This window comes from Miniopterus schreibersii (genome assembly GCF_964146895.1).
Source record: "Miniopterus schreibersii genome assembly, chromosome: 7".
NCBI classification, from domain to species: Eukaryota; Metazoa; Chordata; class Mammalia; order Chiroptera; family Miniopteridae; genus Miniopterus; species Miniopterus schreibersii.
The window spans coordinates 68,734,945-68,761,337 of NC_138108.1; the positions used below are offsets into that span (position 1 = coordinate 68,734,945).

The window sequence follows — 26,393 nt, forward strand, 5'->3', positions numbered from 1 at the left end:
TCTGTCTGACAACTCTCTAGTGTAATAATCTGTACATGATCTTACTAGCTGTGTGATCTTACACTGATTACTTGACCTTTTAGTCTCAGTTTTCTCAACTGTAAAATGGTGGTAACACCTACTTTTCAGGCCTTTGTGAAGTTTAAGCGAGATGGTATATGTGTAAAGTACTTCACACAGGAAATGGAACATAAAAGAAAATTGTTGTGGGAATAGTGATAGTTTTTAGGTATTTATATATATTAAGATTAGTTTCATTTGGGCTATAAATATATAAAACTATGCTTCTTCAACATTAAAATACAGAGAAAAGGAACAAAACTACTATAGAAGGATGACAGAAAATTTACGAAGCATTCCATAATTTTTGCAAATGAGAAAAAATGTGGAGGCGCATAGACCAAATAGTAAACAGTGATTCTATGAAGAGGGGTTGGATATATAATGGGGGACTTGAACTTTTAAATATATATGTTTATTTAGCATTGGAATTTTTAATAATAAGTAAGTATAATCTATAATGTAATTACCAAAAATGTTTAGAGACAGCTACTCAGCCCTTTAGTTGACACATTATCTATATCTATATTAACACTATATCTGTATTAATCCTACAGTTGACATATTAATTGTTCTCTCCTTTTTGAAGCATGTTACTTCCTTGCATTTCTAATGCCATTCTCTTCTGATAAATTTTTTTAATGTCTTCTCTATTCTTCAACCTAGACTTCTATCATGGTCTTCAGTGTGTTATAAGCGTCCTCTATATTTGGTTAATCCTACCTTCTTCTAATTGATTCAGTAGACAAATTTGTGATAATAGAAGTTTAACTCTGGCCCTAGTTTAAGAAATAGGTCAGGTTTTCTGGAGTACTTTTGTGAATTGTGTAGTATTAGAAAAAAAACAACAATGTTTAAAATAGTGGTTGTTTTCTAATCTAGTTGATCAGGTATTTTAGCACGTACTACTACTGAACTAAATGAAGTACTAAAGGTAGACCTAATTCCAAGTTTCAGTTCGTGGATAAAATGAATCGTCTGGTACTTTTTGAGGGAGAAAGAAGAGAAAATTTTGTTTTCTTTCATTGAAACCTTAGCTAGCTTTAGGCAGGGTATCTTTACCATATTCCAGTTTCTTTCTGAAAAGAAACTAGCTTAGTGCTCAGTTCTTGAGAGTAGATGTGTTTAATTTGAGTTGGCTTGAAGAAGACTGTCTGAAGGGCCTCCCTCTAGGGAGTCAAAGAGGGTGAGGTAAGAGAACCAAGGTGGCCAGGGGAATAGTAGAATATAGCAGGGTGGACCTCTAGTTGGGACTGGTTAGGTTACTCAGCAAAGCAATACACTGATCAGTAACGAAGAGAAAACCTACCTTATGGAAACGTGTAAGATGGGCAGCAGAATTCTCACAAGGCCTGAATATGTACTCCAGTATCAAGTTGCTCATGCAAACAGATAGGGTAACTGGTAGGTAGCAGTCACATTAAAGAAAGATGCAGTGACATTAGACTGCTAGTATTAGAAAGCCCTTTTAACAATAAGCTGAAGCCTTTTGATCCCTTTAGGTCTCAGAGAAGCCTTACCTTTGTTCACCTACTGCCTCTTACCATAGTAAACTGTGAGTTTCTTCAGTACACAAGATTGTTAGATATTAGGTGTAGCCCTAGGTCAGGAGACTTAATGAAAGTGCAAGAGATGTGTGTACTATTGATTTTTTTTTTAAAGGTGGTAACAGACACTATGAAATTTTAGGCAGTGCAGCAAAGTGAAATAAAAAAGTTTTCTTCACGATTTTTCTTATATTATCCTCATTTTGATCCTTTCCCAGCTCTGAGAAAATGTTCAGTGAAATGGATTGTGATGTTCTCTTTTATAAAATTAGCATTGTTGGATTCCTGGAATCTTGTCAAATAGCACCGTAACTACGAAGGAAAGACTCAATACCTCATTAGAATAACTGGAATTTTTACTATGAGAGTTACATCTTTGGTTTTTGTTTCGTTTTCTTTATATTCTGATCATTCATTTCGTTTGATTCTGGGTATGGAATTGAACCATCAGAGATTAATACAAAAGTTAACTAGGGTTTATGACATAGCAGATAAACAGGGAGTCCAGGGCAGATTTTCCTCATATGTACACGTTTGCCATTTCTATTACTCTAGCTGCCCAGGAAATCCACTCTTTCCCACTTGTCACACTTGCATTTTCCTTCCTTTTTTCACCTCACTCTGCAGCTCCAGTTACCACATGAGAGTTTTAATTGGTAGTTACACATGAGTTGATGCTAACATCACTCTCCAAGACCTGAAAGTTAAATCTTGTCTTTTTCCGCAAATGTATTGGTACACATTCTATCAGTACGAGAATAAACACAAAGTAAAACTGGTACATTTTGTATGGAAACCACCTTTTTGGATTACACCCTTTCTTGGTTATATATGAGAGATAAAAAAATAATCAATTGGTGAGTTTAATAAGCTACTTTATAAATTTTCTATTTCAGAATTTGACTGTCTTTTATACAAATTTCAAGTTTACATTAAACTGCCCAGAAGATGCATTTATTTTATTCTTAGTGTATATTAACCTTCATATAGACATTCTTAAATGAGGTTACACAATCCAATAGGCTGTCTGCCATAAATCCAATCAGTGACAGTTTATACTCTGTGGGCAATGAGGATTTAATTGCAGCACCCCAATGTCCTTTTATCACCTTGAAATCTTTTCAGTTGACCTTCTATTATTTAGTTCCATTGCATTACCAGTAGTTGCATTTATTGAAGCCAGTGTTTCTTGTTATAGGAAATGCTGATCTTAGTAAATTTCAACTATAGGGAGGGAAATGTTCTTTAATAAATAATTGAAAGACTTTTCCTACTATTCATGGTTCCATTCTGGTTCTGTTGCCATTTATATCCAGAATATTTTATAAATGGTAATTAAATGATGGCATCTAGAAAATCATCTCTTCAAGGAATTTCACAAGGTGTGCTGCATAATAATAGCTTATTGTTAAATAGACTGGGTTTATCTCAAGTGGTTTACTCTATTAAAGAAGCGTCTAATATATTCAGCTTTACTGTTGAAACACCAAATGAGTTCTGACACCTCTGATGAGATGATTAAAGTTGGGAATTTTTTCTTTTGACAGCATCAACAAAGAGAGCATCGTAGATGTAGAAGGTGTTGTGAGAAAAGTGAATCAGAAAATTGGAAGCTGTACGCAGCAAGATGTAGAGTTACATGTTCAAAAGGTAACTTTTTTCAAAATATAAAATTGTGTACGGAAATAGATTTGAGTAGTTCTTATAACTCTTCGTGTTAAATCTATATCTGCTTGATAATTAAAGTTTATATAAAATGTTGAGGTTTATAAATTGATTACTGAATCAATTAGCTTTTGTATTATAACAAACCATCCCATACTTAGTGACTTAAAACATTTATTTGCTCACTTTTCTGTGCATTGGGCAGTTAGGGTTGGCCCATCTGGATCGCCATCTGCTCCATGTGTCATCAACTGGGCTCACTGATATTTCTGGAACATCTTTTCCTGTGGCCCCTCTTCATCTAGCACGCTAGCTCAGGCTTGTTGGTATGGTACCAGAATGGTTTCAGCAGCAAGAGAGGAAAGCTTAGTATGCCAACACTTTTCAAGCTTCTGCTTGTGTCATGTTTGCTAAGAATTTCATTGGTCAATAAAAGTCACATGGCCAAACTCAGATTTAAGAGATGAAGAAAATAGATTCCACCTTTTGATGTTAGGAGAGGCAACATCATTGGAATAGGACGTGTACAGGAGCAGGAGGAATTGTGGCAGCCATTTTGGCAAACAACCCACCAGTCACCTAGGGAAAAATATGTAATGCATTAAAGTTTTGCTGTGAACTTTCTTATGATGATGTACTCCTAAACACTGATTGATTACATTAGTTCTTAATCATTATATTTTCTTATAACTTTATTTCTGATATTTTACAGTATAGAAAAATCAAGAGACAATACCATATTGGTCTTACATTCCAGCAATAACTTCTTTTCATACAAGATTTATTTCACATCTATTTTAGTCTCAGACATAAAAACTAGAAGTGCTCATTTTCATTGCTTTTAAAAGACTGTAAGTCTTTTAAAAGTGAATTCGCATATATTTAGTACTGTTGAAATAACCCGGCAATTTTGAACCTGCCGTTCTCAAGTCCAGGCCTAGTTAGTATCTACAAAATGCATCATTGAAGTTCTCTTAAGCAGCCTGCCTGATTGCTCTATCTTACATAGGCTCACGTGCATGCACACACCCTGTGAGCCTATATAAGATAGAGCAGTCAGACTGACAGACAGATGCAGAAAGTTAGACTCAGACATGCACACTTATTTGAGAATAAGGTTATTTAACTGGAATTGATTATCATGAAACTCTTCAAAACTTAGAACATCTTGTATTTTTTTATTGACCTAACTTGCCAAATTACTTTGTTCTCTTTATGCAAGTCTCACTTTAAACCAACCTCACCAGGAAGTCTGTAACCTAGTAAAGGCAAACATAACGTATCTTTTTCAGTACTTTAATAAATAAAATTTTAGTGACTAGAGCAAATGTACTTCTAAAACATTCTGATTATCTAGCATTTATTGTAAACTTAATAAATGTGAAGCCCAAAGAGCTTAGAGACAAATTTTCCCTCAATAAAAATAATTATAAAGTATCTCACAAAGCATAAATATTTTATACTAAATAGCATCTTATAATGAGCAGTGACTTATTTATTTACTTATTTATTCAGCCACTAGTTACTGGAGATATACTTTGTGCCAAACACTGCGTGAGGTTCTGGGGATCAGAGTGCTCACAACCTAGTGAAGGAGACGATGAATTTCTACTGGTTATAAAAATAATTTTTAAAAGCCCTAGCCGATGTGGCTTAGTTCATTGAGCATTGCCCCATGCACCAAGTGGTCACAGGTTCAATTCCTGGTTAGGGTACATGCCTCAATTGCAGGCTTGATCCCTAGTATGGGGGATGCAAGAGGCAGCCAGTCAATGGTTGTCTCTTTCTCTCCCTTCCTTCCTCTCTAAAATCAATAAAACGACATAATTTTAAAAATAAAAGAAGTAGCAGTCTAGTTTTCCAACTTTGCACTGCAGATCAAGTTTCTGTTAAGTCATCAGAGGGAAGTGCTACAACTTGCATATAGGAGGTGGTGACAAATAATTCTATTTTACTGTGAGGTGGACTGGAGTATCCTTCTGACACTTTTTTTGAAGTGTCTCAGCTGAATGCTAAATGTGATCTATCAGCTAGAAGAATATGATTTCCTGAATTAACTAAGTAATTTTTTCTTTTGTGCTTTAGCAGGTTTTGCAGGTGTAGCTGGGAATAATTGATAGAGTAATATGTTTTTTGAGAGTAGCTAATTCATTATGGACCTAACTGCTGTTTAACACTAAAATGTGAAGTTAGTGTGAGTGGATATTGATGGATTTTAACACCTCTTATGGTGTTCCCAACCAAGAGAGCAGCAGGAAAGGAGATACAACATGATCAATGAGAGAAGGCAATGAAGGGATATTCAGGAAAAGAATGAGAAAAGGAAGGAGAGGTATAGCAAAGTTGGACTGACTTTAGTTCTAGTGGTAAAAATGGCTAAGTACTGTTAACAGTGATAAAAACTCATTTGTTAATGGCTCCTTCAAATGAGCAAAGTGTTTTTATATTCATTATTCCATTTGATTTTTACTGCAGGCCTCATTTTACACAGTAGAATATTAAAGCTCTGAGGTTAAGTGATTTTCCCCTAACAACAGCTTTTATGTGACAAAGCGAGGCCTTAAACTCAGACCCCTCAACTCCAGTTATTACTTATTTATCACATTGGTGAGTATTTGTAGATATGTTATCTCATTTGAGTGTTTCAACAACCCAGGGAGGTAGGCAAGAAATACTATTATCCACAGTTAAAGATGTATGCAAATATTGCTTCATGTTTAAGTCAGTTGTAGATTTTTTTTTTTTTAAAGCAAAGGATAGCAAATTTTGTGTGCTTCGTGATCTCTTTGGTAATCTCTCACTTTCAGATTTATGTGATCAGTTTGGCTGAACCCCGTTTGCCCCTGCAGCTGGATGATGCCATTCGGCCTGAGGTGGAAGGAGAAGAGGTAAAAATTATACTTTTGAAACACTATGCTTCCTCTGTATGTTTAGTTTACAAAACATTGAAAATCTGATGCCCTACTTTTATATGAAGGGTACCTGTTGATCCGAGCTTATTTAAGTTTATTCTTACATCAGCAGTTCTCAAATGTTTTGATCTACGAATCCCTTTACATTCTTAAAAATAATTGACCTCGCCCGGCCGGGCGTGGCTCAGCGGTTAAGCATCGACCTAGGATCCAGGCGATCAGGGTTCGATTCCCAGTCAGGGCACATGCCCGGGTTGCGGGCTGCAGCCGATCAATGACTCTCTCATCATTGATGTTTCTCTCTCTCTCTCTCCCTCTCCTTTCCTCTCTCTGAAATCAATAAAGATATATTTTTAAAAAATAAAAATAATTGACCTCACAGGCTTTTGTTTTTGTAGGTATATCTGTCAATATTTGCAGTGATTAAAAGTTAAAACAAAATTTTTAATATTTATTAGTTTATTATAAGTAACAATAATATAAATGCATCCACAGATCTTTGTAATAACTAGCTTAATAGGCAACAGATTCTCATGTTTGCCTCTGCATTAATTTTATTATGATAGCATATATTATGAAGCCTTTGGAAGACTCCTCAATATAGTCAGGAGAAAATGAAAATGAAAAGGTATTATGAAAAATATGTTGACTTATGGGCTCCCTGAAAGTGTCTCACCGTGTCCAGAACATACAGTGAAAACTACTACTCTATTGGCTTTTATCTGTTTCCTTAGTTTTTAACTAGCAGGTAAAATCAGGGAATCAGTGACAGTGCAAACGGTTAATTCTTTTAATGTCTCAGTAATGAGGCAAGGCTTTGGGGGTGGGAGATGGAAAAAAAAGCATTAATCCCTGTTTATTCTCATTTCTCTTCTTTCCATCTCCCTCCCTCCCTCCCTCTCTCTCTTTTAACAGTAACTTTTCTCTAGCCCTGCTTTTTGTTTTTTGAATCCAGATTGGGGCATAATATTAACACACATAAACACATCTGTCACTTAAAAGTAAACATGTCTTCTAAAAGTGTTTTTTGTTCTGAAAAAAAATTATTAAAATCTGTTTTTCTTTCTTATTTTTTTTAGGAAGGAAGAGCTACTGTTAACCAAGATACAAGATTAGACAACAGAGTCATTGATCTTAGGGTATTCCTCATTTATTTTTTAAGTGACATGATTATGCCAAAATCAAGGGGGGGTAGGGATAACACACATACCAGTCTCAGACTCATGAACTGAGTGTCGTTTGCTTATGTGTAAGTATGATAATACAAGAAAGTTTACCTTTCTGACTGACTCTCCCCCAAAAAAGAATTACAGGCAACAAGAACAGTCAAGTAGTACAGTTCACAGGATATTGACTTGCATCGTTTTAAAAAGACAAAAGAACATGAAGCCAGTAAAAGGGCTTGCTTCCAGGTGATACCTGTTTTAGGCAAGTTAGTAAGCAAGTGGAAACATAATAACCATTAATATCACTACAAAACTGTGAACCAGATTATGTGCAGATTTTAGAAAAACCTGGTAAAGATTAGTAATTAATGCCTCAATCCTCTGAATTTGATCTGAGCATAGAATCAATAATAAGTAGTTGGCCCTTTGATTTATATAGTAATCTCTTAGGCTTCTGTTTTCCTTTCTAGCTTGGTTGCAAGTGAAAGATTTCAGTGGTTTCGTCACTGTAGTAAAACCAATGTCATCTTTCTTTCTTAATGTTTCGACCACATCCTTCTCCTATACATGACATATTCCACCTAAAGCTTACATTCTTTCACCTTACAGGTTCTTTCCAGCTTTTCTGCAGTCATACAGGCCTGCCCTTATCAAGTACACCTGTGTTTCCCGTGATCATTTGTTTTTTGTCTACTCTTACCTTTTTCATATTAATTTGTAGTATTTAGAAAAGGCTAGCAGTAATCAAAACTCCTCTTGATACTGCCTAGAAATCTCAGGGTTTTCATAATTTTGGCCACAGCAATTAAACATAATACTGTATTTACCTATGCTATTCACACAAGTTATTCATTTTGCCTCTAGAATGTGGCCCAAAGAGTATTATTAGTCTTTGGCCTACATCTTTTTATTTTATTACCACCATTGGAAAATGGGAGTTTTCACGTTAGATCTAAATAGCTCTCCTTAAAATGTTGGAAATGAATCTGGCAATACTGGGCCCTCATGGCAGTATCAGCTAGCATTCTAGATGGGGCGTTATGTTCTCTACTAAGCCCTGCACCACCCAGGAGGTATCATTTACTTCCTTCATGTGTCTAATTGATTTAACTAGATTTTATTATTATCTTATAGACATCAACTAGTCAGGCAGTCTTTCGTCTTCAGTCTGGCATCTGCCATCTTTTCCGAGAAACTTTAATTAACAAAGGTTTTGTGGAGATTCAGACTCCTAAAATTATCTCAGGTATGCTTTAAGATATTTCTCTTAATTTTTAAAAATAATTTGCTTTCCTCCAAGTTGCTTCTTATTGGTTGTTTGTTTTGTTTTTAATTTGAGGATCTCAAGTACCCTTAAGGTTTATTGCTCTGAGACTATTTATTTCAAAAACTATGCTGTATAGCAGCAGTCACATCTCCATCAGTAATGCTACATCCCCTTATTTCAGAAATCATTATGTGATAGTGATTATAAAGTGAGACAGTAACACGCAAAGCAAGATTGTTGTCATATAAGTTGCACCAGGAACTACTTCATTATGTAGGTTTCTTTTTAAATTGACACTGCAATTTTGTTTTGTATAAACTGCATTTAAAACTAATACTAAATACTGCAGATTGGAAAAATCTCATGAATTCTTATTCTTATATGAGAACCTTATCTTAATCATTTTACCCTTTTTAGAGTTGCTAATAGCATTTAGTTGAAAATTTAAAAATTAAACATTGAATTCTTGATAATTAGAAAAGTCCTTAAGACAATCTTTTTTTCCTTTGTAAAAAATTGTTACAACTCTAAAGTACCTTTAATAGATTTTAAATTGATGCAGGAAGGGAACATATATATCCAAAGAAGTAAAATGAAGGTATAGCCAAAGAAGCAAATCTCTTCTAACTGTAAACTGTTTTGAATCAGGTATCAAACATATATAGACTATGGTTTCTCTGCAATTTTTGATTTTCTAGTGTGGTGGTTTTTGTTTTAAGTGAAGTACTTGAATCAAAAGTATAAACTGTTTTTACCAGAAGTTTGCACTGATACACTTACATTTGATTATAATAACATAAATGTTTATATTTCAGCTGCCAGTGAAGGAGGAGCCAATGTATTTACTGTGTCATATTTCAAAAATAATGCGTATCTGGCTCAGTCCCCACAGCTGTACAAGCAGATGTGTATTTGTGCTGATTTTGAAAAGGTTTTCTGTATTGGACCAGGTAAGGTTTTGGTAGTTAATGTTTTCTCAAAATTCATTAATTGTACCATAGTTAGGGTTTTAGAAACACATCTTATTTTATTATTTTATTTTATTTTTAACCCTTACCCAAGGATATGTTTTTATTGATTTTTTGAGAGAGTGAGAGAGAAACATCAGTTGGTTGCCTCCTGTACATGCCCTGACCAGGGATTGAACCAGCAACCTAGGTATGTTCCCTAAGCAGGAGTCAAACCTCCAGCCTTTTGGTGTACGGGATAATACTCCAACCAACTGAGCCACCTGGCCAGGGCTAGAAACACATTTTACATAGACATTTTTAAAGCTTAAATCTTTTTATATACTAACTACATAAACACTAGACTTTGAGGTAAAAATGACAATGTTTCTTAGATATTGCCCCCCAAAATTGTATTTTCAGTAGTTCTTTAAACAGTTGAGCATCATTCATGTGACTAGAATCATACATGCCTACAGAAGAATGCTGAAGAAAACTTGTATCTTGAGACTGTCTCATTTTAAAAATGCATGCTTTTGGCCCGGCCAGGCGTGGCTCAGCGGTTGAGCATCGACCTAGGATCCAGAAGATCGGGGTTCGATTCCCGGTCAGGGCACATGCCTGGGTTGTGGGCTGCAGCTGATCAATGACTTTCTCATCATTGATGCTTCTATCTCTCTCTCCCTCTCCTTTCCTCTCTCTGAAATCAATAAAGATATATATTTTTTTTAAAAAAATGCATTCTTTTGGAACAGATTGAGGGATCTCATAGGGAAGGCGGGGAGTGGGGAGTGGGTGGGGAGAGATTAATCAAAGAACTTACATGCTTATAAGCATAACCCATGGACACAGACATTGGTATGGGGAAAGCCTGGGGGGGTCAATGGGGGAAAAAAGGAGACATCTGTAATATTCTCAACAATAAAGATAAAGAAACTTAAAAAAATAAATAAAAGTAAATAAATAAAAGTGCATGCTTTGAAGATATGTGCCCTCTGAAATATATATAAGTATATTATTTATTATACTTAAGTGTAATTAGAATAGAATTAGCTCCCATTTGGACTGTCCTTTCAGCTCTTTTTCAATATTAAAGAACAAGTAGTTATAATCCTCCAAGTAATTATTTTGTTGTCCTTGATAGCTCCTTACTACTGTTGTAAATTTATAAATGTGCCTCTGTATACTTTGCTACCGATCTTATTCCAAAGCTGTTCTTTTTTACTATTACTATTTGTACTGTCCTTAGTATTGATAATATGCTAAAGTCCATTAGAAATTACTAACAAATGTCTGGATTTAATAGATTATATTAACATGGTTTTTAAGATATATTTGCCAAAAGTCAAGCACGGACCCATAATCATGAGGCAGATTCTTTTATGAAGCTAATTATAAGCAAAAAACAGCTTTACTTCATTCTTTAAAACTTACCAAGTTAGTTTATATATGTAAGTTTTTTGATAGCTTAAGGTAAATTAAATACCTGTTAATAGAGAAACTGGCAAGGTCATTAAGTGTCTTAATTTTCTGAATCTATTAAACAATTATTTGCTGAACACTTGCTGCATATATGACCTTGTGCTAGGTACCTTGTACATAAAAGAAGATTCAACCAGCACTTCTCAAAAGTTAATGTGCGCACAAATCACCTGGGGATCTTGTTAAAATGCAGGAGATCTGGGTGAGACTTGGGGTTCTGCAGTTTTCACAAGCTCCCAGGTCATGCTGATGCTGCTGGTTTGCAGACCATGCTCTGAGTGATAAGGAAATAAATATTGTCCCTGCTCCCAAGACACAATAAGACATTGCATACATATAGCAGCCATAGGGAATAATCAACTGATTTTCACAGCAAATAATCTGATTGTGCTATAGAACCAGCAGGTTGATGTTAATTATGTGGTATAGGTTGTGTAAAAAAGAGGAAAAAGATGGAGTTTGCTAGTCACCATGAAAGAAAATTCAAACTGAAATGGGCTTTAAGGATGGAATAGGAGATAAAGACAATGAAGATGGCATTCTAGTCAGAAGAAGCAAGATGAGTTAAGAGCATGGGAGAAAATAAAAAGAAGACTAGTTAGTATTGCCCTGGCCGGTGCGGCTCAGTTGGTTGAGCGTTGTCCCTTGCACCAAAAGGTCGCTGGTTCGATTCCCGGTCAGGGCACGTGCCCAGGTTGCAGATTCGGTTCCCAGTCAGGGTGCGTACGGGACGCAACCAATTGATGTTTCTCCCCCCCCCCCATCCTCTCTCTCTAAAAAATCAATAAAAACATTTCTTTAAAAAAGACTAGTTAGTATTAAGAAGAAATGGGAAATATAGGATAGGATTAAATTATGAGAGCATGAAGGAAAGCTGAAACAGGGCTAGAGTCAGGAAGACTAGAAAGTGCAGTGAGGATAAGAGCTGGACTGAGGTAATGGCTGAAATATGTATAATGTTGCTTCATTTATACAGATTTCATTTAGCTTGAATCAAGTTTTAATAAAATTGAGAACTCACTATATTGGATATTTTTAATTATTGAGAAGGCACCTCAGGATCTTGTATTCCCTCAGGGTTCTTGTGAGTCTCATTAATTTACGTTTGTCGCAGCTTTTACTACATGACTGTAGGAGTTTGTAATGAACTTGCCATCCAAGAGAATGCTGAAACAAATGGCTTGTCAAAGGTCTTTCCAACCTTATAGTGATATGAAAATAGTACCATTTGAGTACTAGTAAATAGAATTTTGTAGTTAAATCCCTGTTTTTCTGAAATTTAAAACACTGTTTATTGTGTATTTCTTTTATTAATGTTACAGTATTCAGAGCTGAAGACTCTAATACCCACAGACATCTAACTGAATTTGTCGGTTTGGACATTGAAATGGCTTTTAATTACCATTACCATGAAGTTGTGGAAGAAATTGCTGACACCTTAGTACAGATATTCAAAGGACTTCAAGAGAGGTAAAATATATATATATTTTATATTCCTAACTGGACTGGATTTCAGATCAGTTTGGGTTCTTCAGAATAAAGCAATTCTTGAACTGAAATGTATAAGTTTTTATTGAACATTTGTGTGTATATAGACTTGCTAGTTAGATGATCAGTTAATTAGTGAAAAAAAATCCATGCTCAAAATACTATTCTGGATCCAACTCCATTGTCAATTCAGCTAGTTAACCTCATTTTGGTGGGGATGTTTACCAAATTGTGAGCAGCCTAACTATATTTGTATTTCCCTTTATACTGACATCCTGAATATCTCTTCATAGCAGTTAAAAAACCTGATTTTTTAATGCCTCATGAAATGGGTAGTTTACATTTCTAACAATGTTAGCTGAAATCAGTTATAAAGAAAATTTTAATCTTTTTTTTTTAATTGATTTGAGAGAGAGGAATGGAGAGGAAAAAAGAAATAGAAACATCAATGATGAGAGAGTGTCATTGATCTACTCCCTCCTGCACACCCCCTACTGGGGATCGAGCCTGAAACCCAGGCATGTACCTTGACCGAGAATTGAACTGTGACCTCCTGGTTCATTGGTTGACACTCAGCCACTGGGCCACACCAACTGGGAAGAAAGTTTTAATCCTTTAATGCCACAATGGTGACAGACAACATAAGATTGAGAAATGGTATTAAATATTTTAAGTGTTTAAACTCCATTCTTTAACTTAAATAATTTCTTGGTAACATTTTCTTGGTATATACCCTGATTCAAAGATGATTTTATGTGACAAAGATAGTACTCAGTACCTACCAGGTATTTTTTGCTTAGCTGTTGCTACTCTTACAGAAGAGCCTAAAAGTCCCCAAGGCAATTTCTGCACTGAGGCTGATTTTTCACAGAGAGCTTTGCTCTAAAAACATTTCCTTTTGAGTTACCTCTGCATTCCAAAATTGTTATCACTGGAATGCATAGAACTAATAGTATGTACAGTAGGCTCTTGGGTCCCTGCCAACTGACCACTTAGGAACTGACTCTCTGGACAGCTAGGTGGGGGGGCCTGTGGGGCTGAGTGGTTCAGCTGGCAGGTACTCAGCTGACCATGGAGCTTCTGTGAACTTAGGTTTTCATTTCCTCATCATTGCACAGAGTGACTCCTGTGAAATGTTTAAAATGTTTCTTTGCTAAAAGAAGAAAAATGTAGCAAGTGTGTGGGAGAGTAAAAGCTATATGTATGTTTCTTATTTCATCAGTATTAATAAAAAAAAAAAATTGTAATGATTTTTGACATATTGCCAGTGACCTCTTGCGGGAAAAACATTTATCTCACGCATTATTATTAACTCTAAATCATTATTCTAATAGGTTTCAAACTGAAATTCAGACAGTGAATAAACAATTCCCATGTGAGCCATTCAAATTTTTGGAGCCCACTTTAAGACTAGAGTATTGTGAAGCATTGGCTATGCTTAGGGAAGCTGGAATTGAAATGGGAGATGAAGAAGACCTGAGGTTTGTCTTTGTGATTTTTAAAACTGTAGTAACTAGGTTTAAGATAATGCAAGAATGAGTATATTAGTGAATGATCAATTTTTTTGCCCAGCTGATAAACTTTAGTTTTATTAACTTTTGGGTATTTAGTATGATGCTGTTTTTGTTTAATGTGTGATCTGAAATAATGATTTAATGTGGTTTGCCTAAGCGTCAATAAACACCATTTTTGCTCCCCTCTTCCCTAGTTTGTAATGCTTTAAAAAATAGAGACTTTTGCCTGTGATTTTTGTCATCTAATATGTTACCTCTCTTTTTCAATCAGTGGTGTTAGATAAGGTAGCAGTCTAAATCCATCCCCACACAGAACTAGGGCAGAAAACTGTTAAGATCTCCAAAAGTTTATAAAAATAACTTATTTATTTGATATACAGTATTATATTACCTAAATTCAGATCATACAACTTATAATTTTGAAACAAATTATGTAGTTTAATAAAGATTTGAAATTATTATCTACTTATATTTTATTCAAGTGTTCTTAGGTTAAAATATTTAAGGCCTCACAGCAATTCATATGGTTGTAAAACGGAATGGAATGATGATTGTTATTTTTTAGGGCTTTTCTAAAAACATTTCATTCAAAAAATATCCTTTATTTTTGTTTGTTTAACAAATATGTTTATATATATGATTTTAAGCATCCCCCTACATTACTAGATGACATCTTAAGGCAAACCATTCTATCATTACTTTAAATTAGACAGTATTTTTGTGAGTATTTTGGAAATTGTTCTTAAATAGGGTAGATACTAAAGTAGCAACCCCTTGGCTATAGAAATTTAACTGGTTTATATAAACACTATTATATTTTAAAGATTAGGAAATACTGATTTTTGTTTCATAAACCTTTGATGAAGAGTAACAAAAGGGAGAGACCACTTTAAAGTGGAACCATTTAATGGCAAGAATAGCCTATGTTCATATAGTGAACTTTCATTATTTGTGATTATAGGAAATTATTTCATCCATATTATTTCTGAATCAATGAATTCCTAAATTCTCTTTATGGTTTTATTTAAATATTATTAAGCAGCACCTACTAAATGCTAAATCATTGTATCAGGTGCACTTATAAGTAGTTTTCAGTAATCCGTGCCATTTAATAAGGAGCAGGATAGACCATTGTGTATTTTGGCTGGATTTTTTATTCTTTGAGAACTTCAAGTAGAAGAGGTGCCCTATTAACTCTTTAAAAGCTAGTCAAACACCTAATTTCATGTTATCTTTTTTTTCCCCTAGTACACCAAATGAAAAACTGTTGGGTCGTTTAGTAAAGGAAAAGGTAGGATTTTTGTATATGCTGGATTTCTGTTTCTAAATCTGAAATGTATCCTTGATACTAAACAGTTGCAGAGGGGACTAATTTTCCTAGAATAATATGATTCCAGAATAAATAAAAACCAAGGGGGACATTTTTTTTTTAATTTTGGAAAAATAAAAAATATTCAAACAGGCTTTGCCCAAACGATTTAACTCAATTTTTGTACTAAGTTGTACTGAAGTATCTCAAAGTGTTATCTATGTCAGGTTAGTTAGAAAGGACCTCAAGATGAGGGAGAATGAATTTCCTTTCTGCCTCTTATGTGAAAGCTATTTTCCTATCTCATTTTCTAAAACTCCAAAGAAAATAAAAGCTAAACTTAGTGTGGTGTTTAAAGAAATTAAGAAAATTGTGTGGTGAAATTAAAACAGTCCTTGAGCGCCTCCTGCTGGTTGCACTCTAAACTGTTAAACTGTCTGGGAAACTAACCTGTATTTCTGGAACTGCACAGATTGAATTTATACCTTTAAAATGATGTTTCAGCAGAGCCAATTTCAGTTTGTCAGCTTTGTTGACATTCCCTCTACACTCCAGTCTTTGCAAAAATTTTTAACGTCAAAACAGTTGAAATGTGATTGGTTTCTTTTTAGTTATATCTAGGTCACAGAGTGTTCTAACAAAAATGTCATAATTTCATGTTAATGTTATTTATTTCAATTGTAGTTTTCATTGAAGAAAAGTACCAAATTCCTTTTAGATATCTAAACTAAAACTTTAATTATTGGGAAGATGATCAAGGTTTTTTGAAGATGAATATTATAAAGGTGTTAGTTTTTCCGAAATAATTTATAGATTTAAATTTTTTGTTACTCTTTGTAAAACCTAAAGATATTTGGGATAATTTGATATAAACAGCTATACAATGCATCTGAAGGACTAAATGAGCTAGAATAGCAAAGGAAAAAGTGAAAATCAAAGAAGTTTACCGCAGCATAATTTTCAGTGTAGGAGAAACTGGGAGAGATTACATGCCCTGCTCCAAATAAGAAAAATGAACATTTGATCTATGATTGAATAGTCAGCAGCTCCTAAAAATTAAGTATTAGAAGAATTTATAATATGGCAAAATACCTTTGGCTACAGATATTACTTGAAAGAAATAGAATACTTATTTTATATGCAGTGTAATTATAGTGATTTTTGAAGCACAAAACTTATGTATTAAAAAAAAGGACTGTTAATTACCAAAATGTTAGCCTTCTTTTTACTTTTATTAAACTTTTTAGAAACCTATTATAATCATATTTATTCTTTTTATAGTATGATACAGATTTTTATATTCTTGATAAATATCCATTGGCTGTAAGACCTTTCTATACCATGCCTGACCCAAGAAATTCTGTAAGTAATTTGATTTTAAATAACCTGCTTTGGGGAAGAAGGAACATGTTATTGTCACTGTGTCAAATTATACAATGGGAATAATGGTTTTCATCAGTAATTTGCAGTTTCAATGGTCATGTTGTTATGTGGATTACTGCTAGTTTCTGTTAATTGAGGTCAAAGTGAAATCTGAATATTCTAGTAAATTAGTTCTAAAAGCCTATATTAAAAATCATTTTTATGTGTCATTTTTTGAAGATTTATGAGGCAGAAACACCATAGAAATAATAAATAGTATTACTAGATTTTGCAGACATTAGTAAAATCGATTTTTGACCTTGAACTAAGAGTTCAGATTCTGTCCTTGGGAGTTAATCTAAATAATGTCTTGTGGCCTTTTACTGTTTTTCCATTGTAGTGGTTCCCAAACATTAGTGTACATCAGAATCCCTTGGAGGGCTTTTTAAAACACACATTTCTGGACCCCATCACCAGACTTTCTGGTTAGTTGGTTTGGGGTAGGGCTTGATAATTTGCATTTCTAACAAGTTCCTGGTAATACTGAGGCTACTGATCCAGGAATCACACTTTGAGAGCCACTGGTTTATTGAAAGACAAGGAAAGTAAGTTAAAACCTGATAGGGAATAGGTTAAGCTATGGTAAATTGATGTTTAATTTGCTTCCCTTAAAATAAAGAAAAAATTTTAATTGATAATTTGAAGTTCCAAAAGTGACCCGCTTAAAAACATTTCTGTTGATAAAGTGAAATGAGAATCAGCAGTACTTCTTATAAGTTAGATATGGTGCTCTGATTTGATATCGGAAGGTGTGGGAGAAGGAGAGTATGAAATCTGATAGAGGAAAAGAAGAAGTTACTATTCAAACCTTGCTAATTTAACCTGTTTTAGAGAAACAACATATGTTCATTGGAGCAGGTACATCATCAGTTGTAGGAAAAAATGAACTTGCTCTTCATGCAACAGAGACTTTTTTCTCCCCACGTGTTTGTGATGGAAATAGAATGGTAGGCACTTTTGAAAAGTGATGTTTTTGGTTTGTTTGTTTTTCCTGCAGAAACAGTCCAACTCTTATGACATGTTCATGAGAGGAGAAGAAATACTGTCAGGAGCTCAAAGAATACATGATCCTCAGCTGTTAACAGAGAGAGCCTTACATCATGGAATTGGTAAACAACTTAAATATATTTAGGAGAGTAATGTATATTCTGAAAATACCTCATTTAACACTCTTTAAGGACTCCTCAGAAACAGTCATTTTCTTAATTCTTCATTTAACAGTAATTGCTTTTGTACCTTTTTAAAGCTAAATAAAGTGGTAAATTATGTTTGTTTTGGGTTCTTTTGTAGATTTGGAGAAAATTAAGGCATACATTGATTCCTTCCGCTTTGGAGCTCCTCCTCATGCTGGTGGAGGCATTGGTAATATTCCTTTAATATTATGACAACAATATTTCCAACCCAGATTTCATTTGGCAAAGTGTTCATTCAGTCCTAACTAAATTTGTTCAGCATTAGATTACAAAAAGTAAATTTTGTATATTGTTATTGCTTATAAATAAGTCCATAAGTGTTAAGTGTAACAAACTTGAGTTGTAAGAATTTTTAAAGTGAGTTATTATTAAGTGAAAATTTGATTTCCGGAGAACAAAATGAACAGCTAACTTGTGAGTTCTAAAATTTTGTAATAAAGTTCTAGCCATTCTGTTAGTCTTAATTGTTTAAAAGCAAAATGGCTTATAAATGGAATACCTTGTTTTCTTTCACCCATGAGTTCATTCAGATTAGCCCAAATTAAAGCTGTCCCTTGAGCCCGGCCAGTGTGGCCGAGTGGTTGAGCATCGACCCATGAACCAGAAGGTCACGGGTTCAATTCCTAGTCAGGGCACTGCCTGGATTGTGGGCTTGATCCCCAATAGGGGGCACATAGAAGGGAGCTGATCAATGATTCTCTCTCATCATTGACGTTTCTATCCCTCTCTCCCTCTCCCTTCTTCTCTCTGAAATCAATAAAAATATATTTTTAAAAAAACAAACACCTCATATACTCTTTAAAAAAAAGAAAGAAAGAAAGAAAGAAAGGTGTCCCTGGAATTAGCTCAGATTACTGCTAAATAGTTGCTGCTAAAACATTTCATTGACTTTTAGGACCACTTCTAGAGTATATGTAATCTGCTGCTCTGTAATTTAAAATGAGTAAATGTTTAAACTTTTGGATGTCCATATCAAAGACTCTTCAAAAGAATTCTGAATTTATAGTTCTGTTGAATTTTTTTGTTTGGAGGGTTTTGGTGAATAGGTAATATACTTACAAAGATTTCAAATTAAAAGGGTATAGAGGAGTGTGCATTCACCTCCCTATGCAAAGATAGTCTTTGCATATGCAAAAATATACACACTTTTAAAAATATTTTTTGTATAAATTGTAGCATACTATATAAACCATTCAATACCTTGCATTTTTCACTTGCTATATTTTGTAACTTATTCTTTATCAATACCTCAAGAGCTTTTTCATCCTTTATCACTACATACACTTCATTGAAAGTATACACCATAACCTTGTTAACCAGCTTCCTACTGATGGACATGTAGGTTGTTACCAGCCTTTTAGTATTACAACCAAAGCTACAGTGAACATATAGTTTAAGTTTTAATGAGACATTTATAACTATTTTCTCTTAGAGCATTCAGTAGTGTTCATTTTGTGTAACATTACAAACTTTTGTGACTGATTTGACAATGTAAAATTTTTTTTTTTTAAATATATCTTTATTGATTTCAGAGAGAGGAAAGGAGAGGGAGAGAGAGAGATAGAAACATCAATGATGAGAGAGTCATTGATCGGCTGCAGCCCGCAACCCGGGCATGTGCCCTGACCGGGAATCGAACCTCGATCGCCTGGATCCTAGGTCGACGCTCAACCGCTGAGCCACGCCCGGCTGGACAACAATGTAAATTTTAATCTCACTTTGTGAAAGAGGACATTTGAATGGTTATCAAAATACCACCTTGGTTAGTATTAGATTACTGTCATACTAAGTTGAAGTACATGTCTGCAGATACTTTTTGGTAAGGAATAGTAATAAAAATGTTAATTCTCTTGTTTATATTTCTTTTTTAGAGTTAAGTATATTCCTTTAAAAGTAAAAGCGCTTATTATATAAAAATATTCTCTGACCTTGTGCCTTCTTTATGTGGTATATTAGTCTTCTACAGCTTTAGTGAAATAGATAAATCAAATTGCACATAAAAAGTTCCATTTGCTAGTTTTGTTCTGTTTTTTAGATGTTACGTCGTCTTAATTCTTTCTTCTATTTTTTGTTACTATTTTTTTTAATTTAAATTTATCTTTATTGTTGAAAATATTACAAATGTCCCCTTTTTCCCCCCACTGATCCCCTCCATGTGTCCATGGGTTATGCATATAAGCATATAAATTCTTATGTTACTCTCTCCCCACCCACCCACCCTCACCTTCTCTCTCAGATTCATCAGTCTTTTCCATGCTTCTATATCTCTGGATCTATTTTGTTCATTGGTTTATTTTGTTCATTAGATTCTACATATGAGTAAGATCATGTGACACTTGTCTTTCTCTGACTAGCTGATTTTGCTTAGCATAATACTCTCCAGGTCCCACCATACTGTCTCAAAGGGTAAGGGATCCTTTGTTTTTACACCTGCAGAGTATTCCATGGTGTAAATGTCTAATAAGATGATTGATATGATTTCAGTCTTCTTTAACATGTAGAGATTTGTTTTGTGTCCTCACAAGTGGTCTCTTTGAGAATGTCCCATGTGCACTTGAGGAGAATGTATATTCTGCAACTTTGGAGTGGAATGTTCTGTAAATGTGAATTAAATCCAACTGGTCTAGTGTGTCATTTAGAGTCACTGTTTCCTTGTTGATATTTTGTCTGGAAGGTCTATCCAGTAAAGTCAGTGGGGTGTTAAAGTCCCCTACTATGACTGTATTGCTTTCTATCTCTCCTTTAAAGTCCTCCAGAAGTTTGTTTTTCCAGCCTGTGTGAGTCTTTTGCTCTAAGGTGGGTCTCTTGGAGACAGCATATATTTGGGTCATGTTTTCTTATCCATCCATACACTATGTCTTTTGATTGGACCATTTAATCCATTTATATTTAAGGTTATTATTTATAGGTACTTATCTATTTGCATTTTATTTCTTTATGCCTATGCTTCTCATTCTCTCTCTTTCAACTTTTTATTACAGCAGTCCCTTCCACATTTCTTGCAATGCTGGTTTGGTGGTGATAAACTCCTTTAGCCTTGTTTTGTCTGGGAAGCTCTTTATTTCACTATCTGTTTTGAATGATAGCCTTGCAGAATAGAGTATTCTTGGTTTCAGATCCTTGCTTTTCATTACCTTGAATACTTCATGCCATTCCCTTCTGGCCTGTAGAGTTTCTGATGAGAAATCAGCTCACAGCCTTATGGGAGCTCCTTTGTAGGTAACAAATTGCTTTTCTCTTACTGCCTTTAAGATTTTCTCTTTGTCTTGAATGTTTTGCATTTTAATTATGATGTGTCTGGGCATGGGACTCTTTGGGTTCTTCTTGCTTGGGACTCTCTGTGCCTCCTGAACTTGTGAGACTTTTTCCTTGACCAGGTTAGGGAAGTTTTCTGCCATCATTTCTTCAAACAGGTTTTCTATCCCTTGCTGACTTTCTTTCCCTTCTGGAACTCCTATGATGCAAATATTGTTACATTTCATGTTGTCCCACAGCTCCCTTAAACTTTCCTCCTGTTTTTAAATTGTTTTTTCTTTTTGGTTCTCTGATTGAGTGCTTTTTTTCTACCCTGTCTTATTTCTATTGTCATTCTTAATTTCCTTCATAGTTTCTATATCTTTTTTCATGCTGTTGAGCATCTTTATAATCAGTATTCTGAACGCTATATCTGATAGATTGTTTATCTTCGTTTCATTTAGCTCTTCTGGAAAATCCTTTGTTCTTTCATTTGGGGCTTGTTTTTTTGTCTCCCCATTTTGGCTGCCATTTTGGAATTATTTCTGTGTATTAGGTAGATCTGCTAGGACTCCCAGTCTTTTGGATGGTCTCTGGTGCTGGCCAATGTCAGACACTGTTTATGACTGGCCTTGAACCCTGTTTGAAGTTTTCCACACTCCACAGCTTCTGGTTTCCTCTTCTGGGGCTGGGTGCCTTTGGACAGGACCAAGATGTGCAACAAAGTCTACTTTTCCAAGTCCTGGTTCCAGAATCAAAAACTCAAAGCACCCAGAGACTCTTATTCAATCTCTTAGTGAGCCTCAGGCTGTAGAAACTCCATGGGGTAGGGCAAGAGGTTTTCCAGCAGGGTGGGGCAATTGCTTCCCCCTCAGGCAAAAGCTCCTTGGAAGGTAAATGTTTGCCTGTGCAAGATGTCCTCTGCAGTATGGGGAAATGACTTGGCACAAGAATCCAGAGGGGTGCCCTCTGAGCTCTATTTCCACAGCCTACAACCCTAGATTCTCCTCACACAGCTCCAATCCACTCTGCACTCCCTCTGCTGGAGCCCAAGGTCAGTGGCTACACTAGAAACTTTGTGTGTTCCCCCTTTAAGAGGGTGCTTGTATTTCTAGCTCTCTCTCCCTGGCAGACAGAAACCCCATTGGTTTTCACAGCCAGATGTTATGTGTGCACCTTTCTCAGTTCTGGTGCTCTTAGCTGGGGAGCCCAGCTTGTGGTTTAGACCTCAGAGTCCTCAGTGGGAACCTCCAACAGCTGAGATATCCCTGTGGACTTTCAGCGGCTGCCTGTGGGAACCCAGTCAGCCCTCTCATGCCTCCACACTTCCTACCAGTCTTTATGTGGTCTCTGCTTTTTGTCCTTGGTTATCAGGGTGCTCCTCAGATAGCCTTCAGTTGCAGTTGATTATTTAAGATGGTTTTTCTATATTTTAGTTGTAATTCCAGTTTAGTCCTGGAAGAGTGTCAGTGTAGCTTCCACTCAGTCTGCCACCATCTTGGTCTTAGTTCTTATCTGTAATATGGTATTTAAGTCACAAAGCAAAGTCAATCTCTTCTGCAGTCAAAGCATTTAGTACAATAATGTACGCTAGAGTCTTTTATACTAGGAACCACCATGTTCTATGTCTGTCGAATTACAACGAATTTCTGGTACTTCCATTAATGAATTTCCTTGAACAGGCTTATGCCTCCCATACTGATGACCTGGACTACATAATTAGAATCTGGTCTTACTTAAAAACATACAAGTTTAAACAATGGAGTTTTTTGTTTGTTTAAATCATAAATTTTGGACATTTACATAGATTCTTGTAGTTCACGTTCACAGACTCCATGTAACTTAAGGATGTCTCGTTTTGTCCTCATAAGCACCGTCTCTATTTCTGAATCAGATCTAAAACATCCCGTTTTATTCAACTCGAAATAATAGAAGTCATTTTCCTTCCTAACAAGGAAAGTATTTTATTGATCTGTGATATTATGTTGGTAGTTTTCAATAAGTAAGGCCCTGAGAGGTTTTCAGAAAAGGAATTAATATTTATTTTGTTTTCCCTAGGGTTGGAACGAGTGACCATGCTGTTTTTGGGATTGCACAATATTCGTCAGACCTCAATGTTCCCCCGTGATCCCAAACGACTCACTCCTTAAAGAAAGCCATGCTTTATACTTTTTCCAGTGACCTGCTATTGATCGGGCAGCATCTTGGGTACTTAAAATATTCAGTAAAATAAATGTCTTCTCTAAAGTGCCACAATTACTTTTGGACTAATTCAGTATAGGTTCCTTTAAAGGAAAAGGTTTTTATAACTTTGAACATGCTTCAGTAGGAAATGGTTGAACATTTTAATGAAAAATTCATATGATTACGTTAAAAATTCATACTACATTACTACAGTAAATGTTAACAATTTTAAACAGTTAAGATTGTAAATTTCTTTTTTATATTACAGTTGATGCAATATTATTGTCTTAAATTTTCAATATTTGAGTTTATTTTTTTAATTCTGACATTGAGATAAGAAAAACTTTAGATAAGTATCTGAGATTTTAATGAATGTATAATTGACATGTTATGGAAAGTTAGGCAGGAAGTATCAATTCTTAAAAGTTGTGTCCAGAAATCATGTAAAGCAGGTGAGAATACTGGTTAGAAAATATTCAATATAATATTGTATTAAATTGTTAAATTCTAAAACTGAATTTCAGTAAAATTTTAAAGCTAATTATAGTTGTCTTTGTGTAACTTCATGGCAGTCTGATTTTATAACTGGTTCTTGGCTTTTATAATTTGGGAAAAGAAAAAATATATAACTGGTTTATGTAAATGACCTAAAATAAATGAAAACTGGTATATTCACAACATGTATTCATATCAAGATATAAGTTCAGGTGAGTATAAGGATAGAGCTCTTTTTTTTTTTCTTTTATTCTTTTTTTAATATATCTTTATTGATTTCAGAGAGAGGAAAAGAGAGGGAGAGAGAGAGATAGAAACATCAATGATAAGAGAGTCATTGATCGGCCTCCTCCTACACGCCCCCGACTGGGGACTGAGGCCGCAACCTGGGCATGTGCCCTGACTAGGAACCGAACCCTGATCGCCTGGCTGGGCAAGGATAGAGCTCTTAATGCTGATAATTTGAGTTGCTTTAATAGTTTATTTCACATAAATTAAAAATTATTACAGAATTTTCCATTTTTATCTAGTACTAGTATTTAGTGACTGTCACTAAAATTCACTTCCATCTTCCCTACTAAAAAAGGAATTTCTATGTAAGAATTACAGTTAAAAACACTTTTGCTCTAGATTATTAAATATGCTGATGCTAATGTTAATTCTACAGAGAATCACGTGGAATGGGCAATGTAACAATGTAACACAAATATTTTCCTACAGGAAAAGAAAAATAACACACAAACACACAGAAAGGAAGGGCTTTACACCTGGACCATAAATAACTGCTCATCATTATTATTAGTATTTTTTAAATATGTCTATTAATTTCAGAGAGAGGAAGGGAGAGAGGGAGAGAAACACCAATGATGAGAGTGTCATTGATCGGCTGCCTCCTGCATGCCCCTCACTGGGGATCGAGACCGCAACCCAGGCATGTGCCCTGACTGGCAATTCAACCGTGACCTCCAGGTTCATAGGTTCGATGCTTAACCACTGAGCCACACCAGCCAGGCTGCTCATTATTTTTGAAAGTTAATTTATTTCATTATCTAGATTATGAGCTCTTTGAAAATAGACACAATTTTTACATCTTTTATATCCTACCAGAGTATTGGAGTATAATAGGCACACCAAAAGTGTAGAATAAATTTAAGCCACACAATATAATGGACTAACATTCATCTTTTTCTGTATTGTGTAATCCACAAGCCCTAATGTAGTATAATAAAATGGTCTTGGAGCTATGGAATTACAGTGTCTTTCAAAATAAATGGTTTATAAAGTCTTGGAATAATCCAATCTTTTTTATTTAATTATTTTTATTATGATATGTCAAACATGCCAACCAGATTAGAGCATGATAAAAAGGATACCATTGTACTTGATACCCATCTTTATAAAATCTTAACAATGTTATATTTGCTTCTTATATTTTCTTTTTTTAGAAGAAAAGAAATTGTGGATACACTACTTCCTGTATGTACCCACCCAGATTCTATTCCTTCCTTCCCTAGGGTAACTACTATATGAATTCAATATTTTTTAAATATTTTCGTTTTTATATTTTAACTAAATTTTTATGTTTCTATAAACACTGTCTATTGTTTTGCAGATTTATTTGATAGATATATTTTGGGATTTTGGTTGGAATTACCTTGAATTTATAGAATAATTGGGACTTAGAGTTTTCCTCTCTTTTAAACCTCTAATGAATGAACATGGTATATCCCTTCCTTTTGTGGTATTTTTTTCTTTAATACCTTTCAAAATTGCTTTTAATTTTTAGTTTATGCTAGAATACCTTACAATTCTTTTCATGGGATGGGAATTTTTTTAATTACATTTTTAAATTGTTTGTTAATAAGGCATAAAACATCAGTTATCAGTTTATATATATGTGTGTGTGTTTTTTAATGCAGCAACATTCCTGAACTCATTAATTCTTATAGTTTGTAACTGAGTATCTTGTATTTTCAAAGTAGGCAGATAGATGTGAGGAATAAAAAGTATGGATTCTGTGCCTACACTACCTAGAATCAAATCCTGATTTTGCTATTTGCTAGCTGTATAATCTTGAGTAAATTGCTTAACCTCAACTTGCTTATCCTCAATTTTGCATTTCCACAAGCAGTGGATGAGTTCAAGTTGCTGCACATCATCGCTAAAACTTAGAAATGTCAATCTTTTTAGATTTTAGCTATTCTTGTGGTTGTTTCATTGTATCTCACTGTAACTTTAATTTGCATTTCCCTATTGATTAATGATATTGAGCATCTATTCATGTGCTTATTGGCCATTTGTATATCTTCTTCAGTGAAGTGTCTTCATATTTTTTGCTCATTTCTTTTATTGGATTGTCTTCTGCTTGAATTATAAGAGCTCTTTATATATTGTGAATATGAGCCCTTTGTCAGATGTATGTGTTGGCTCCCAGTCTGTGGCTTGCCTTTTCTTTTTTTCTTTAACTGCCTTATAAAGAGCAAAAGTTTTTAATTTTATAGTTGTGGT

At 34.6% G+C, this 26,393-nt stretch overlaps 1 protein-coding gene across 2 annotated transcripts in view; it reads left to right on the forward strand.

The window, feature by feature from the left end:
- The window catches only part of DARS1 (aspartyl-tRNA synthetase 1), a 53,766-nt gene extending 28,587 nt beyond the window's left edge, over nucleotides 1–25,179 (forward strand). The window contains exons 5-16 of one of the 2 annotated variants that reach the window (XM_081141968.1): nucleotides 3,155–3,257; nucleotides 6,080–6,160; nucleotides 7,264–7,323; nucleotides 8,485–8,596; nucleotides 9,433–9,567; nucleotides 12,369–12,516; nucleotides 13,869–14,015; nucleotides 15,297–15,339; nucleotides 16,639–16,719; nucleotides 17,777–17,888; nucleotides 18,070–18,141; nucleotides 23,265–25,179. In XM_081141968.1, the coding sequence (XP_080998094.1) occupies nucleotides 3,155–3,257; nucleotides 6,080–6,160; nucleotides 7,264–7,323; nucleotides 8,485–8,596; nucleotides 9,433–9,567; nucleotides 12,369–12,516; nucleotides 13,869–14,015; nucleotides 15,297–15,339; nucleotides 16,639–16,719; nucleotides 17,777–17,888; nucleotides 18,070–18,141; nucleotides 23,265–23,356 (1,186 nt within the window). In that variant the 3' untranslated portion in view covers nucleotides 23,357–25,179. The remainder of the gene's footprint in view (nucleotides 1–3,154; nucleotides 3,258–6,079; nucleotides 6,161–7,263; nucleotides 7,324–8,484; nucleotides 8,597–9,432; nucleotides 9,568–12,368; nucleotides 12,517–13,868; nucleotides 14,016–15,296; nucleotides 15,340–16,638; nucleotides 16,720–17,776; nucleotides 17,889–18,069; nucleotides 18,142–23,264) is intronic. The other variant, XM_081141969.1, reaches the window with a different exon arrangement.
- The last annotated feature ends 1,214 nt before the right edge of the window (nucleotides 25,180–26,393 follow it).